General features: G+C 43.7%; 2 protein-coding genes across 2 annotated transcripts in view; both read left to right on the top strand.

Annotated features, from left to right (window-relative positions):
• The first annotated feature begins 10,338 nt into the window (after positions 1-10,338).
• On the top strand, positions 10,339-13,031 carry znhit2 (zinc finger, HIT-type containing 2). Its single transcript, XM_062401650.1, has 2 exons — positions 10,339-10,443; positions 11,171-13,031. Exon 2 carries the CDS (start codon positions 11,236-11,238, stop codon positions 12,958-12,960), a length of 1,725 nt encoding a protein of 574 aa, XP_062257634.1. The 5' UTR covers positions 10,339-10,443; positions 11,171-11,235; the 3' UTR covers positions 12,961-13,031.
• Positions 13,032-13,589: 558 nt separating this feature from the next.
• lrpprc (leucine-rich pentatricopeptide repeat containing) overlaps positions 13,590-15,044 on the top strand; it is a 48,615-nt gene continuing 47,160 nt past the window's right edge. The window contains exons 1-2 of the mRNA XM_062401121.1: positions 13,590-13,801; positions 14,811-15,013. Coding sequence (XP_062257105.1) covers positions 13,590-13,801; positions 14,811-15,013 — 415 coding nt within the window. The remainder of the gene's footprint in view (positions 13,802-14,810; positions 15,014-15,044) is intronic.

Here is a 15,044-nt window from a genome sequence, read left to right on the forward strand (position 1 = left end):
TGTGTGTGTGTGTGTGTTGTGGTGTTGGCCTAGAGCAGTGTGATTTAACAGCAACTGACAGGCAGGTTTGAGGCCTCTCTCTAGAGTCCTCGGAGTGTGTGTGTGTTGGTGTGTGTGTGTGTGTGTGTGTGTGTGTATGTGTGTGTGTGTCCTGCTCTAGTGGTGTGTGCTAATTGGAAGCTCAGCGGGACAGGCAGCAGGTCCTCTGTTGTGCTCATGTGCGCATGTAGACTCACACAAATTCTCTCTCTCTTTCTCTCTCTCTCACACACACACAAAAAGCACACACACACACAACACACACACAGAGCTCAACAGCAGTCAGGTCCGTTAGTCTTTCTACATTTAACATGAGTCCAGTCTGCAGCCTCTTCACTTATTCATCTCTCTCCACCTCTTCCTCGGCTACCTCTCGCCTGCACTAACCTGAAACGACAGCTGCACTGTGGCCAGTGGAGACCTGCCCGCCTCCCCTGTCTCACCGGACATCAGGGAGACACACACCACCGAGTAGAGGTGAAGAGAAGAGAGGAGAGGAGAGGAGAGGAGAGGAGAGGAGAGGAGAGAAGAGAAGAGAAGAGAAGCGAAGAGAAGAGAAGAGAAGAGAAGTGATGAGACAGTGATCGTTGGCTCACTTCACTCCATCCTCTAATCCCACGGTCAGATAGCCATATGATAACCATCATGTATTATAAATAGAAGCAATACAAACTGATCCTTGAACACGCTCCTCACCTTCAACAGATGTTACGTATAGCGGGGTCCGAATCCCCTGGAGCTGGCAGGGAATCTGATTTTTTTGCTCAAGGACACTTCAGCGGCTCTAAGTACATCACACGTTGGATGAAGAACCAGATCCACCTGTCAGCCCTTTCAATGAAAACACGTGTTCAGTGAATGAAAACTGAGGTTTTTTGACTGAGGTTGGAAATACAGGTGCAATTGAGTTGAAATAGAATAGCAGCATAATTTCACATCAAACCCTATGTCAAGTGTCTGCATGTGTGTGTGTCTGTTTGTGTGTGGTTGGGGGTTGGATGTCAGTTATTTTACAACATGTCTGACAGCCAGCATATGATCCTGAGACAGCGTGACAGCTGCCTTCACACCCCTCTCACCATATACCCGAGTACACGTACACACACACACACATGCATGTGCACGGGCGACTGACAGCTCCGCCACACTGCGACAGACCTTCGACATCCACCTGCAGCCAACAGGCCCAAGGAGAGAGCGGTGGAAGGGGTGAGCATGAGACGGAGGTTGGGATCAAGAGAGTGACTGGAGGATAGACAGGAGACAGATACAGGGATGGACAAGACACCAAAGGGCTGGTGGAAAGATGAGCGGATGTCAAAGGTCAGGAGGAGATTTAAAGGAAGCTGGAAGAGGGAGGAAGAGAGGAAAAGGTGGCAGGAAGAAGAGGTGCGGGTGACCAAGGCCGGCAGTCCCACGAATAATGTTCTGGTTCTTAAAAGAAAAATGAAGTTCAGGAATAAAGAATCTCCGGGATCCACCTGTTAATCTGAATCAGCACTAATATTTAATAGGTTCTTCCTAAACCCTGCGTCCTCCATCACCAGTGTGTTACCCTATACACAACTGGATAGAGTAGAGGGCATATATCTCCTCATCACCATGTTGCATATGGAGATTTTTATTTTTATTTGTACGTTTATTTAATTCATCCAACAAACAAAACAATTAAAAATGCAAACACAAAATCTCAAATAAATCTTGAATGAAAAGGGAACAGAAAGAAAAATAATCGCATGCATCTGCTCCTCTTTCACAAGACATTAATTAACAAAGCAAATAATTCCATACAATTAAAAATTAAAAAATAGCTGCAGGCAAACACAGCCCCCTCACTTCCCTCTATCAGCCCCAAACTTAACAATTCATTTTATATCATTCAAAGAAGCTCACAAAATGATCTTAAATGATTAATGAGATCAGATACATTTAACATGTTCAGAGCAATGTTCTGCAAACTGCTCACATGCAAGCAAGTTATTCTCTAGCTGAAGGGAAGATTTGTTACTGTACAGTAACTGAATAAAATATAAAAATATTTGTTTTGATTTACAAAATCTGGATCACTATCAGGATCCACACCAGATTTCTCTCATTCATAGAGCAAGCTACAAATGCCAGATTCTTTTTCATAATAATCATCTGTATTAAGTCTTGATAAACTCACCAAAATGTAAAAAATTTTTTATCTCACAATGTTAAAGAAAGTGAAACAAATATTCCTGGATCTGTCAGCTGATCCAGATATTGGTTCTTCTCTGACCCACTTACTTCATCCTTCCACCAAGTTTTGTGATAATCTGTTGAGTAGTTTTTCGGCCTTCACCCTCATTCCCCCCCCCCCCCCCCCCACCGTCCGGGCAGGTTTTCATATTTGATCCCACCGCTGAACCTCCCCCCCGACGAAACCCAGACCCTCTAACTGATAAGTGCCAAGGACTCGGGGTGTTGGGGGTGGCGGCTGCAGGATGGTGGGAGTTCTGTGTCCATTGTGGAGGCGCCTTCATTGGAGCGCGATGGCAGGCAGTGTCTTCCTCACTGGGCCCTAATGCGAGGAGACGGGCCTGACATTCCACACCCTCATAAATCAAAGGAGAAAATCTGGACTTCACAGATGTGTGAAGAACACACACACACATATACACACACACACACACAATACGTGTTAGTAAGACGAGAGAGAACAAATGAGAGAAAAACAATGAGGCAGATTTCAGGTGAGTGAATTCTATTTCCCGTTAATTTGCTCTGTATTAGAATGTTGACCCACAGGAATTGTTTCCTGCGTGACACGGTCGAGGGGCCCTGTGTCTCCTCTGATGATGACGGCCGTGTTGTTGACGTCCACATTGGCTGATTCATCCACTTGGTTGTTTGTTTACGTCTCGCTGGGCCCCTCCATTCACTCAGTCCTCCAGAGCTGGCAAAGGGACAATTTGTGGAATATAAAACTCGGATTTGCAGATTTGATTTCTGGGCGGACGAAAAAGCGAAGTCAACAACAGGCTCTCGCACAAGGTGGGGAAATAAACTCACCACTGCGAGGAGGGGAGATGTGAGGCTGAGAGAGATTAAAACCTGGAAAGCACCAGAGATGTGGTGTTTGTTTTTTCTCCTTTTTGTGTTGAAAACTGTGAAATAAAATTTCCATAACATTTTCAACAGGATTCGAACCAGCAACTCTGTTAATAGCCGCTTTCATGACATGAGCCACCTGAAAACTTTAACATTAATGTGTGTTTCAGGTATTCACAGAAACAGCTCAAGAACTGCTTGACAGGCACTTGAGACTAAATAATTGAATTTGATAAAAATGACAAACTTTATTTATATAGCACTTTTAAAAAACATTATTTAGAAAGTGCTTAACAGCAGAGCAAGAAAAGTAAATAGAAGAGAAATAAAAATCAGCAGGATGTGACAAGGAGGCCAGACAACAACATGTGGGTGGTCGGAAACAAGGTAGTGTTCAATTAAATGAGTAAATATAGAGATGTGTCACATGAAAACACATAAAAGCTGTAATATGACAATAAGAATAAAAGAACAAGTAAAACTATAAGAACCATAGAGATGGGTTTTAAGAAGAGATTCAAAAGAATTCACCGACTCTGCGAGCCTCGTCTCCTCAGGTAGGTCCAAGGGGCCCTGATGTCAAAAGCACGGTCACCTTTAGAATATGGTTCTCATTTCGTTTTGTAGGATTGATTTTTACACACACACACACACAAACACACACAGACACACACAGACACACACACACGCACGGCCCCTTGCTGTGTGAGGGCAGCCTCACCCTAGGCCTTTTCCCAAAGCAGAGGTGATGTGTCCTGGTCCACTAATGTCAACATCACAGCCAGGGTCGGAGCGCTGTCAAACACACTAACACACAACCTTTTCCGGCTAACGCTAACACAGTGAGAGTGTGTGATTATGTGAATGCCCCAAAATGCCAAGTGCTCCCCTGTCCCTTCTTAATATTTGAGAGAGTTCCTCTGTTGTGTCGCCTTGTCTTGCCTCAGGTAAACATGCAAGTATCCTTTGTTCAGTGTGTGTGATCCGTCCTGTGCAACTATTTCTTCCTGATGTCAAATCATGCTTTGAACTACTCTGATATTTTGCTTGTATTTCACTGTTATTTCTTGTTACACATTAATAAGTCACGTTGGGCCAAAAACAATAAAGATATCATGAGGCCATGAAATTAGGCTCTAATACGACTGAATCCAGAATATAAGTGCATCATTATTCTACTTATTTCATACGTAACTATTGTTATACAGCACATAACTCAGAAGTACTTCCCAATGAAATACTTTTATTAATTTGTGCTTTGGTTCAAATCCCCAATGAACTTAAAATCGGCTGCACCAACTTTCACACACTCATGGATATCAGTTGTTTTTTGATCAATATTCAATAATACTTCCCTGGAGAAAATGTCCAAAAACTGCATTTCTTCCAATATTAAGGCAAATAACAAAAAATAAATATATATTTGATTTGCCCCTTTGTTTAGTCCCACGCCAAAATGTATTGTTTTTGGTCTGTTTCCTGGAAGTCTGTTTTGTAGTTGGAGTGAATCCTGCTGGTTCAGAATCAGGTGAAAACGTAACATTCAAGGCAAAGCATCTGAAAGAAGAAAGGGTCCTTAATTATGAGTTGGTCCATTTTGGTTCACTGTTAGCTTTGTTGCCTGTGAACTTCCCTGGGTGTAATCTGAATCCCTAGTTGTTTATATGAATACAGTAGAGATGAAAAGTGATGATTAATATAGTGCACATTTCTATTTGAGTACAGATTTAACCCTAACTTCCTCGTTCTGGCCTTGTCTGCCTCACATGCTGCAGTGTGTGGAACACTATTTTGATAAACATATTATTATTATTATTATTACATGTGCCAAGCGTGATCTGTCAAGACAGAGCAGATCACAGCCACACACACACACTTACAGCAAATGAGTTCGAACCCACATCAGGCACGGGAGATGGCACGTAGGTGTTGGAGCATGAAGGGTTCTCCCTGCTCATACCAATATAATGATGTGGAAGTGACTGTGTCAGCGTCACCGTGTGAGATCGTGTGCTGCCCGTTCACAGGAGCAGTTGTTTTGTTGATCCGCTCGACAAATCCTCGTATGACTCACACCTCGAGGAGGAGAGAGTCAAAGACGGAGAGAAGGTAACAAGAGATGGATGGAGGTTGATAAACAGGAGGAGACAATGGATAGTGTGTTGTTTTGACTGCGCTGAGAGGGAAGCGAAGCCGACAGTGAGTTGGCCTACATTCATGTAGCTTCACATGTGAGGGGAAACAGAGAGACAGCCCTGTGTGTCTGTGTAATTATTCATCCTAAGAGAGAGAGAGAGTGTGTGTGTGTGTGTGTAATGTTGTTAAGTGTGTTTGTATGTGTGGAAATATGAATGCTGAAGGAGATTGGACCTGGTTAAAGAATTATACATAAATACCATCAAATGTGTGTTTTAACAATTGTGTGAAACCAATCAAAGTTCAAAGTGATGCATGGTTGAAAAGCAGTAATGATCAATAATTATAATTCACTTTATTTACTTACAGCACTTTCTCTTATATATTTATATATAACTTTGCCTTTTTCTGGATTAACACTGAAGGATAAACAGATTAAATAGGTAATGATTTTAATAGAAAGCAAAGAGTTGGCCTCCTACACAACTGGTGAAAGCAGCTATACTGGGTTTGAACCTGTCGGCCGACCAGGACCAGTTTGAATGTTCTTGTGCTGGTTCGGCCTCAGACCTCCTCCCACAGTCCCAACACATGCAGGTTGTGAACATTGGAGACTCTGTAGGTGTGAAGGGTTTGTCGTCTCTGTGTGTTGGGCCTGTGATACACTGGTGACGTGCACCCCCACTCACCCAATGTCACCTGGGATTGGTCCCCCCCCCACCAACCACACGCCTCAAAGGAAAATCCAAATCAATTAAATGAACACTATCGTGGGGGCTTGTGTTAATGAAGAGGTATTTGAGCTCAGCTGAAAGAGAGTGTGTGTGTGTGTGTGTGTATGTGTGTGTGTGTCTGTGTGTGTGTGTGTGTGTGTTTGTGAGTGTGTGCGAGTGTGTACATCAGCGTCTGGTGGGTACAATGTCACTCTCTTTTTATCCAAGGTGACATACTTGATAACATTTTCGCTTTAAGACTCTAAAATGTATAAATCTCTACTGAATGTCCCACAAGACACACACACACATCCGCTCTCACACAGACACACAACCACACACATCCATGCACACGCTCAAACAAACACATGCACACACAACATATCACAGCACAGTTGTCTCTGGCATTTCAGTGATTTAGAGCGTCATCCCTGGTTGCCACCAGCGTGAAGCTGTGATCTTCACATATGACACCTCAGTTCAACAAGGTCCACACACACACACACACACACACACATACACACTGAAAGGATGTCTCTGCTCTGTCTCCCCTGCCGTCACATTCTCACTTCCTGATTTAGACAGACAGAGACCAATCCTCTGGGACACACACACACTTCTCTCTTCACTCCCTCACTCCTTCTTCCAGGCCTCCCCTCTTCTTGATCCGCTGCTCCCTCTCGTGGGGAGGCAGGGAGGCGGGGCCGGAGGTGAGACAGATGGAGGTGGGTGATACACCGACAAACACTCAGGCTCAGGTTCACTCCTGCGGGAATGGTGTGATGGAGAAGGCGAAGGAGAAGGGGAGCAGACGGAGAAAACATGGAAGTCTCTCTCAAGCTTTTCCTCAAGTCATGAGAAGACACAAACAGAAACAAACACAAGTTAGACTGACGGATGCAGATATTTTGATTATGTTTAACCTATAGATTGTTCCACCACCTTATTACAATGTTCACACTGCATCAGTTTCTCATGTCTGCACATCTGGATATTCTCAAATGTCTTGAGTCATATTCTCTGTTCAGGAAATCCCCTAAATTCAGCCTAATGTTTTTGATATCTTTAAAAACGTGCTTCAAAATAAACATCTGTGGGTTTTAACAATGTTTTACAGATTATCTTGTGATGACCGGCCACTGCATGTTAAGGGGGCTTGAAAGTCTTTGGTTTTTGTCCCATCTATAATATTGTAAGCACTTTTTGTCAATGGTTCTTGTTCTACAATCTGCTATAGCAAAAAATCTGCAATTGTTTCATATTTTATTTATTCTTAACATGTACATTAAAATTTAAATCTATATTGTCCCTTTTTATTCTGTTTGTGTACGTGTTAAAAAGGGTGTTATGAGTAAGATATATCTAGTTTAATCTTTATTTGGCAAGAAGAAAAAAAGATTATTCTTGAAGTGTGTCCCAGTCCGGTAGTAATAACATTATGAATTACACACAAACAGATGCTCGAAAATCCGAAATCTGAAAATAACATCATGAATATATAAGTTATAAATCAAATCCATCATAAAAAAAACATAAACAGCTGTGTGGAGCGTTTATTTTATTAAAGTAACACTTACTTTAACATTGGGAGGGTGAAAAAGAGAAGTGTGAGAGTAAGCACTCAAAAAAGTCTAAAGTCTGGGTTTGTAAAATAACAGATCATGAAATTAGTGATGTAAAAAAAACACACGTATATCAGTAAATACTGGTGTCGGCTGCCGTGACACATGCCACCTTGTACTTCTGTCCAGAGACAGAGAGACAGAGGGAGAAAGTTGACTTGTCGAGCGCTGCCAGGTTTCTTTTTCTGTCTCTCTGCTCGTTTCCACTGTCACTGCTGTCAACAGCCGCTTTAGGTCACTGAGAGGGTAGCGCTCCATCTACCTGTGTTTTAGCACATCACACGCTGCACTGCACCCGGCACACACACACATGAACACACTCAGAGGGAGAGGCTACTTGTCGAAGCGGATCAAGGAGCAGCACAGGAAACAGGGATTTGTTTATATGAATTGAGTGACCTGGCAAAGGTTGTCAATTAAAGGAAGACTGGGAGAAGGAAAAGGGAGGAGGAGGAGGAAGAGGAAGAGGAGGTTGATGTGGGAGAGGCAAAGCCTTCCTGTGAGGAGGTGAATATAAAAAGTAAATAATAGATCCTGGAGATGAATTATTGAAGCAGTACATTGATGCTTTCATGTTGGAGGAGATGAGCCTATATTCTTGGGTTCATTCATAAAAAAGGTATATGGGGGGGGGGGGAAGATGGGAGGCGGAGGGGAAGTCGAGGAAGAAGGAAGACGTTGTTGCTATGTCAGGTTGAAGTTAAGAGCTTTGTGTGTTTCACCGTCCAACAACACACAGTGACTGACACTGACTCATTCACAGACGCTGGTCCTCAACCCACAATCCTTATTTCATTCTGTTCTGAGCAACTTGGCTTCATAGTCATTCTAATAATCTCATGATTACACACACACACCCACACACATACAAACACACACACACACACACACACACACGTACACACACACACACACACATGCTCAGTCTCCCTTTTGGGGCCTATAATGCCAGATTCTTTTGAGCTGACAGGTGACAGAACAGTCTACATCAACATAGGTCTACTCTCTCTTACTGTGGACAAACACACACACACACACACACACACACACACACACACACACACACACACACCACACACTACACGCTACACCCTACAGCTCCAGACATGCCAGGGTTGGACATGCCCAAAAGGCAGAGCCGGTTCACCTATCAGCTGGTGTCAGACGGCAGAATGTCTGTGTGTGTGTGTGTGTGTTCCCGTACGTATATATCTTTGTGAGGACCATTTTAAGCATAGAACCTTTAGAATGAGGACATTTTTGGAAAGTGTGGACATTTTGACCGGTCCTCACATTTTTAAAGGGCTGTTTGCGGGTTAAGACTTTGTTTTAGGGTTAGGGTTAGGCATAAGGGGCCAGGGAATGTATTATGTCAATGACTGTCTTAACTAAGATAGAAGTCCAGACATGTGTGTGCGTGTGTGCATGTGCGTGTGTGTCTTTGCCAAATGCCAATCCTGTACCTCGCCTTGTGCCAAGGGGACCAAAAGCTTTTTCAAGGCTTCCTAACCTGGATGAGATCCTGTGTTGCGACCCATCATCAGTCCAACAGTCAGTAGCTGGTGGATTTAGTGTTGGGGCTACTGACGTGTCACAGGACATGCCAGGGAGAAATAAAAGTGACACGAGGAGGCAGCAGCCTACCCAGGACTGCTCGCACGGCAGCCAGGGGCGGGGCCAAGACAGCATGGCACACGCCGACCTTGGACCCCCCCCTTTCCCCACAGGCTCCGACAGGCGGCACGGGAGCCCCTCGGCCCAGTGAGGGGTGGACGGCCATCTGACAACTCCCCACCTGCATGACCTTTACCATGCTTGACCCCCTGCAGGAGACAATCACCTCATGGCAAACAGCCCCATGGGAGATGTAGACACAGCACAGCCAGGAAGACACACAAGTAGACAGACGTGCATGTTGCACACACAGACTGACAGAGAGTTAGATGGAGGGACAGTAATGTAGTCACATGCATAAATGCTTGTGATGAGTCATTCCAATCTGATTCTAAAATAAAGAAGCTTGAGCCTGCATAGCTTTTCATTATTAATGTTCTAGGGAAACCTCTGATTGGGAATCTCTATTTGGATTAAACAAAACATTAGCCACGTGGGAGGAGCCACCGGTCGGGCCTCATAAAAATATGACAGTTTGTTAAATCGGCTGATCAGCTGGTCACACTGAGAACATTTTCAGTTTATTGGCCTGTGAAGCTTTAAGTAGTTTCAGGTTTCCAGACAAATCAATGGATGAAATAACAGAAATGTACATTTAAGAAATGACCAATGAACCTGTATGGAAGCGTGAAGGGGGAAAAGTTAGTTGTATTCATTTCATTTGACGTACCTTTATCAAACTTAACAATTTTACAAGATGTAAGACAATTTGAGTATGAACAAGTTTATTTAATTGTTATTGTTACGAATTGGATGCAGTTAGCCGTTTCTTATTGCCTGGGAATATTAAATAAATGAGTTGTCACATGCATGATTGCAAAATATTATATTATTGTAATGATTCTATGGCAATGGAAACATCCCTCATTCATGTAGGTCCCAGTACTGTCAGGTAAAAAGAGAGCTGACACATGTGCAGAAGAATCACTAAAAAAAAAAAGAAATTGATTAAATCCATATTAAAGTAATTTTCATGTAGTTTTTAGTCTGAACTGGGAAAAAAACGGTTTAAACTCAAGGAATGAATCTCAAGGGGAAAAATAAAACCTGAAGGTGGCAGTAGTGTGAGAACGTGGATGTGAGCTGCAGGAAAACCTCACAGAAGAAGAAGAAGTCAGTGTCACGTCATCACCAGGCGACCTTGTTTGGGACGGCGGACATGAGACGTTGCTGCTGTTGACGAAGTGAGTTTTTCTCATTAGTTTCAGATTTTACTGTAACAACGAAGTCACGTGGTTGTATCGACCACGTTGAACGTTGCGTTTTAAACCTTCATTTGGTTTTAAATCGTCCTAAATTTTAAATTTAACGCGTTGTGTTTTGCTAACGTTAGCATCTCAACCTGATAAAATATGACTTTATTAATCCTTAATTATTATTGTGCAACTTGCTCCAAGATTACAGAACAATATAAAGTAGAATAAAATACAGAACAGATAAACACGAAGTATTAAGTTCAAAATAAAGGTGAAGATTACAATAGTGTGAAAGTATTTAAAGTTGATATAACACTCTCTTCGTTAATGTAATCCATTGAGATCTGTGTTTCTTCTACACCTTCATTTCCTGCTTCTACACTTTAGAAAATAAAGGTTTTACAGATCTCAAACTGTGTTAAAAACTTTCTTTAGGTCCATTTAAGTTTGAGAAATCCTAGTTAAAACTACACCTGCTCCAATGTTATCAGGATGAAAATTTTTTTTAAACAATACGTCAACACACTTGAATAAAAGAAAGGTTTCCCAATTCTGATAGTAAGTTTAAAACAGCGTAAAACTGTCGATAAAATTTTAATAAATGGAAAATCTGTTCCCCCTGAAACACCAAATCAGAAGCTGACTTCAGTGTTATCTTCAAAAGTCAATATCATGAGTTTAATATATAAAATCTTATTATTTGTTTGCCTCTTAGGTGACCTGCTTCAGACTGTTCTCTTCCTTCGCTCCACCATTTCTCTGGCCCCAATTCAACTACAAATGAATCCAATAATAAGACGGAGACTTCCTCCGTCTGTGAGGAGCCTCCTGACGGACATCGGCCCGAAGGAGGACTGGACTGACGCAGAGCCCGAGGGAGTGGCCAGAGATGGGATTCTGCTCCCGGCCAGAGGAGCTGACTCTGGACCAGAGGAGTTTCTCGTTCCGGCCAAGGCAGAGGGAGAGGAGTCTTCAGAGGATGGGAGCTACGCTGGGATGAATGCTATCTGCATGATGTGTAAATGTAAACCCTCTTGCTACACCTGTCCTCGGTGTAACCTGCGTTATTGTGGCTTGGCTTGCTACCAAAGCCCAGATCACTCCTTCTGCTCAGAAGCATTTTACAAGGAGTCTGTTCTGAAGGAACTGAAGGATATGGGGAAAACAGAAGGCGAGCAGAGAAAGAAAATGCAGGAGATTCTTGTGGGCCTCAGACAAAAGGCAGAAAGAACCGATGGGGGGATGGAAGGTTTGTTAAAAGAAGCAGGTATCGTGTCAGATGACGTTGATGAAGGGGAAGAAGAAGCAGCCGAGAAAGTGCAGGTTGTGGAGCTCTTGTCCAGGTTAGCAGAGCTCCAGCAGTCTGGAGAGGGGAGTGCCACAGAGATTGAGGCTATTTTGAGAAAACTTTCAGAAATTGGAGATGGCGAGCTGCTGCCTGAAGATGCTGATGAAGATGCTGAAAGTGTCGGAGGGGAGCTGGACCTAGCGGAACGACTCTCTGGGATGGATTTGGACAAACTCTCAGAAGAGGAGCTGTGGGAAATTCTCAACGGCAAAGAGAAAGACATGTTCATGGACATGATGAAGTCTGGAGCTCTTAGCAAGCTTGTTCCCTTGTGGAGACCATGGTGGGAGGAGCATGACGGAGCTGGGAGAGCACTGGTGGAGGAAGTGAGCAAATTGGAAAGCGAAAATTCTGCAACTGCGGAGGAACAGAATGTTTGTAATAAAGTCAAGGAGTCACATGAAGCGGCTCACAAACAGGGCAAAAAGGCTATAAAGTTGAAAAAGAGTAAAGGGACGAATACAAACAAGAACAAGGGAAGTTCAGCAGTTCCCACTGTGCCTCCAGTTTCTGCAAAAATTCCAAAGTTGAGCTCTTTATGTGCAAATCCATCTCCCCTGGTTGGCTATGGTTTGGCCAATGCACTTTATGGCTACACTTTCAGTCTGAGCTTCCTAAACGGTGACACTGATTCACTGATGTTTGAGTTTTGTGACATGATCCTGACTCTGTCAGAGGCCCTGAACTCTAACAGGGTGTTCAACTCTCTCCAAGAGGCCTTGGGATGTGGAGAAACTCTAATTCTGGGTGGAGGGTACCTGGACAAGGAGGATCCACTGGCTCCGACCAGGGCAGTGGAAGCTGTGGCTCACATCATGACTGGCAGAGACAGAAGAGATGCTACAGGATATTGTCTGGCAGCTTTGGGTCAGCTTCGCTCAGTTCTCTCCCAGGCCAGAACTGCCCTCTCTAAAGAGGGAGAGGAAGGGGCCAGGAGGCAGAAGTACTTCCTGGCAAGCAAGAAGTGTGAATTCTTCCAAGCCTGGGTGTTGGAGAATGCACCCCAGATTCAGAGACTGGCTGTTGAGTCATGGAATGAACACAGTAAGAGAGAGAGCGCAAGGAGCAGCCTGGAGAAATCAAAGGCTGTAGTTGAGGAGAACTTGAAGAAAGGGAAGAAGAGAGGAAATAGAGAGTTGATTAAAGAACTGAGCTAATTAGTTGAAAATGTTGTTTGTATTGTAATGAAAATGTATGAAATAAATTAAATTCTCACTGTGAAATTTAACCTCTGAAACATCATGTCTGGTCTGTTCTTAATAGATAAATATAATTGTATATATGTAGCTGCGTGTCCTCAACACTCCTTATTTTGACCTGTCTAAAAAAGTGAAAATGACCCCACCACTATAAAAACAAATGATGGTTTTTGATGGTTTCACAAACAAAACAGATACACAATAAATTCCCTGAAAAAAATAATTAATCTGTATACACTACATTTTTATTATCAAATATAGTACTCTATACTTTTATTTTCTAATATTCTTTAGACTATATACTCATGTTTCATTCTCTTTACTTTGTGTTACCGTAACCTGGCACAATAAATGTCCTTCGGGATTAACTCAGTTTTATATATTATTAAATGGAATTAAATACAGTATATTTTTTGTAAGATAACAATTTCAGTGCAGATCCAGTAACGGTTTTAAGTCTCTTTAACATTTCTTTTGCTGATAATAAATAAATAAAAACACAACAAACCTTCAGGAAGGATGAGAGGAACCCTCACCCGCTCACCGATGTTCTCGCGCTACTTGTTGTGACCTGTCACGTGGTGCGGATGCCCTTCCACACGCTGCTACAGGAAAACATGGCTGCCCTGTTGAGATCAGCCCGGCTACTCAGACTCTCGCCTTCGGGCTTGCTCCACGTCGCGGGGACGAACCGAACCGGACCGCCGCTCGGCCGCCTGTACAGCGGGGCTCTCTGCGGCAGCAGAACCGCGGCGTGTTCCCGTCTCAGCCGCCCCGCCTCGGACAGCGTCTCCATCAGGTATCACGCAGCCTGCTAGCTGCAGCTAGCCACATGTGAAGCTGGACTGTCATTGAGGCTCAATGACAGTCCAGCTTCACTGATGTTCACAGTGATAGAACCTGTAGAATCACACGCACTGCTCGGACACATGTTAGCATCATGTTAGACTCAGTTTCCCACACGCACTGCCTAGCTTCAGCTTGAAATGAACATGGCCTCATCCTTTACATAAGCTGCTGATCAGAGGTTATGTATGTGTGTGGCCACTCGTTCTTTAAACTTCATATCTTTCACCATGTTCATGAACTTGTTTATTGGTGTAGCTGTGGGCAGCCTCTCATGTCTATGTACCGACCCTTGGTTTAAATGAGATGCTAACTGTTAGCAGGAGGCTCATCAGTGAAGTGCAGCCATTCATTCTGTCAGGCTGCAGCTACAGAGGATGTTCTTATCAAATCTAATGTTCAGATTTGAATCAGTAAGTGTCAGTAGAGGATTGCAGGCGGCTTGAAGATGAAGAGGTTTGAGTCCTGGTGTGGTTTTCTCTCTAGGAGCATTTTAAACTCAAGGTCACAGCTCCTGACTAAAACCTGAAGCAGCATTTGAAATGGTGAAGCTACTGTGCATCCATGTGTATCTACGCCTAGTGGGTTATGAGTCCAATCCAGCTGAAATGAATGCCTCCTTATAAACCAGGGTCACAGTAAATCCTTACTACATGAAGCCATAATACTCAGTTTGTGTGGAAGCTGACAAAACTTCAGGGTTTGTAGTTACAACTCGTGGAGAGTGATGACCCAAATCTGGCATGTTCATCAGTTGCATCAGCACTTTGAACACAAATTAAACATATTAACCTTCATGATACAGGAGTTATTGCAGGGCTGTTGTATTGGGCTGCATTAGGTTGAGCTTCTTGTACCTAATAAACTGCTCAATCTGTCCTCCTCCCCCTCACACACCTACATCCCTCTCTGCTCTACAACTCCCACCTTCACTGTCTCACTCTGTGAATCCCCCTCTGCAGTCACTTGTGGCCGTATTCGGCGGGGGGGCTGCGTGGCTATGCCGTGGCTCCGGACAAGAAGGACGAGGCCAGTGTCTCGGTGCGGTCCAAGCAGGCGCAGCAGTTCGACTGGGCTCTGGCCAAGCTCGACAGCTCGGTGAGGAGGACCGGCCGCATCACCAAGACGCTGCTGCTCCGCATCTTCCATGACATCTGCAGGGCAGGTAGGCAGGCCGAACAACCGACAGGTGGACA

This window comes from Platichthys flesus, chromosome 12, assembly GCF_949316205.1.
Source record: "Platichthys flesus chromosome 12, fPlaFle2.1, whole genome shotgun sequence".
NCBI lineage: Eukaryota > Metazoa > Chordata > Actinopteri > Pleuronectiformes > Pleuronectidae > Platichthys > Platichthys flesus.

Coding starts and splice junctions, on each gene's coding strand:
- znhit2 (XM_062401650.1), top strand. CDS start 11,236: ATGAATCCAATAATAAGACGGAGACTTCCTCCGTCTGTGAGGAGCCTC.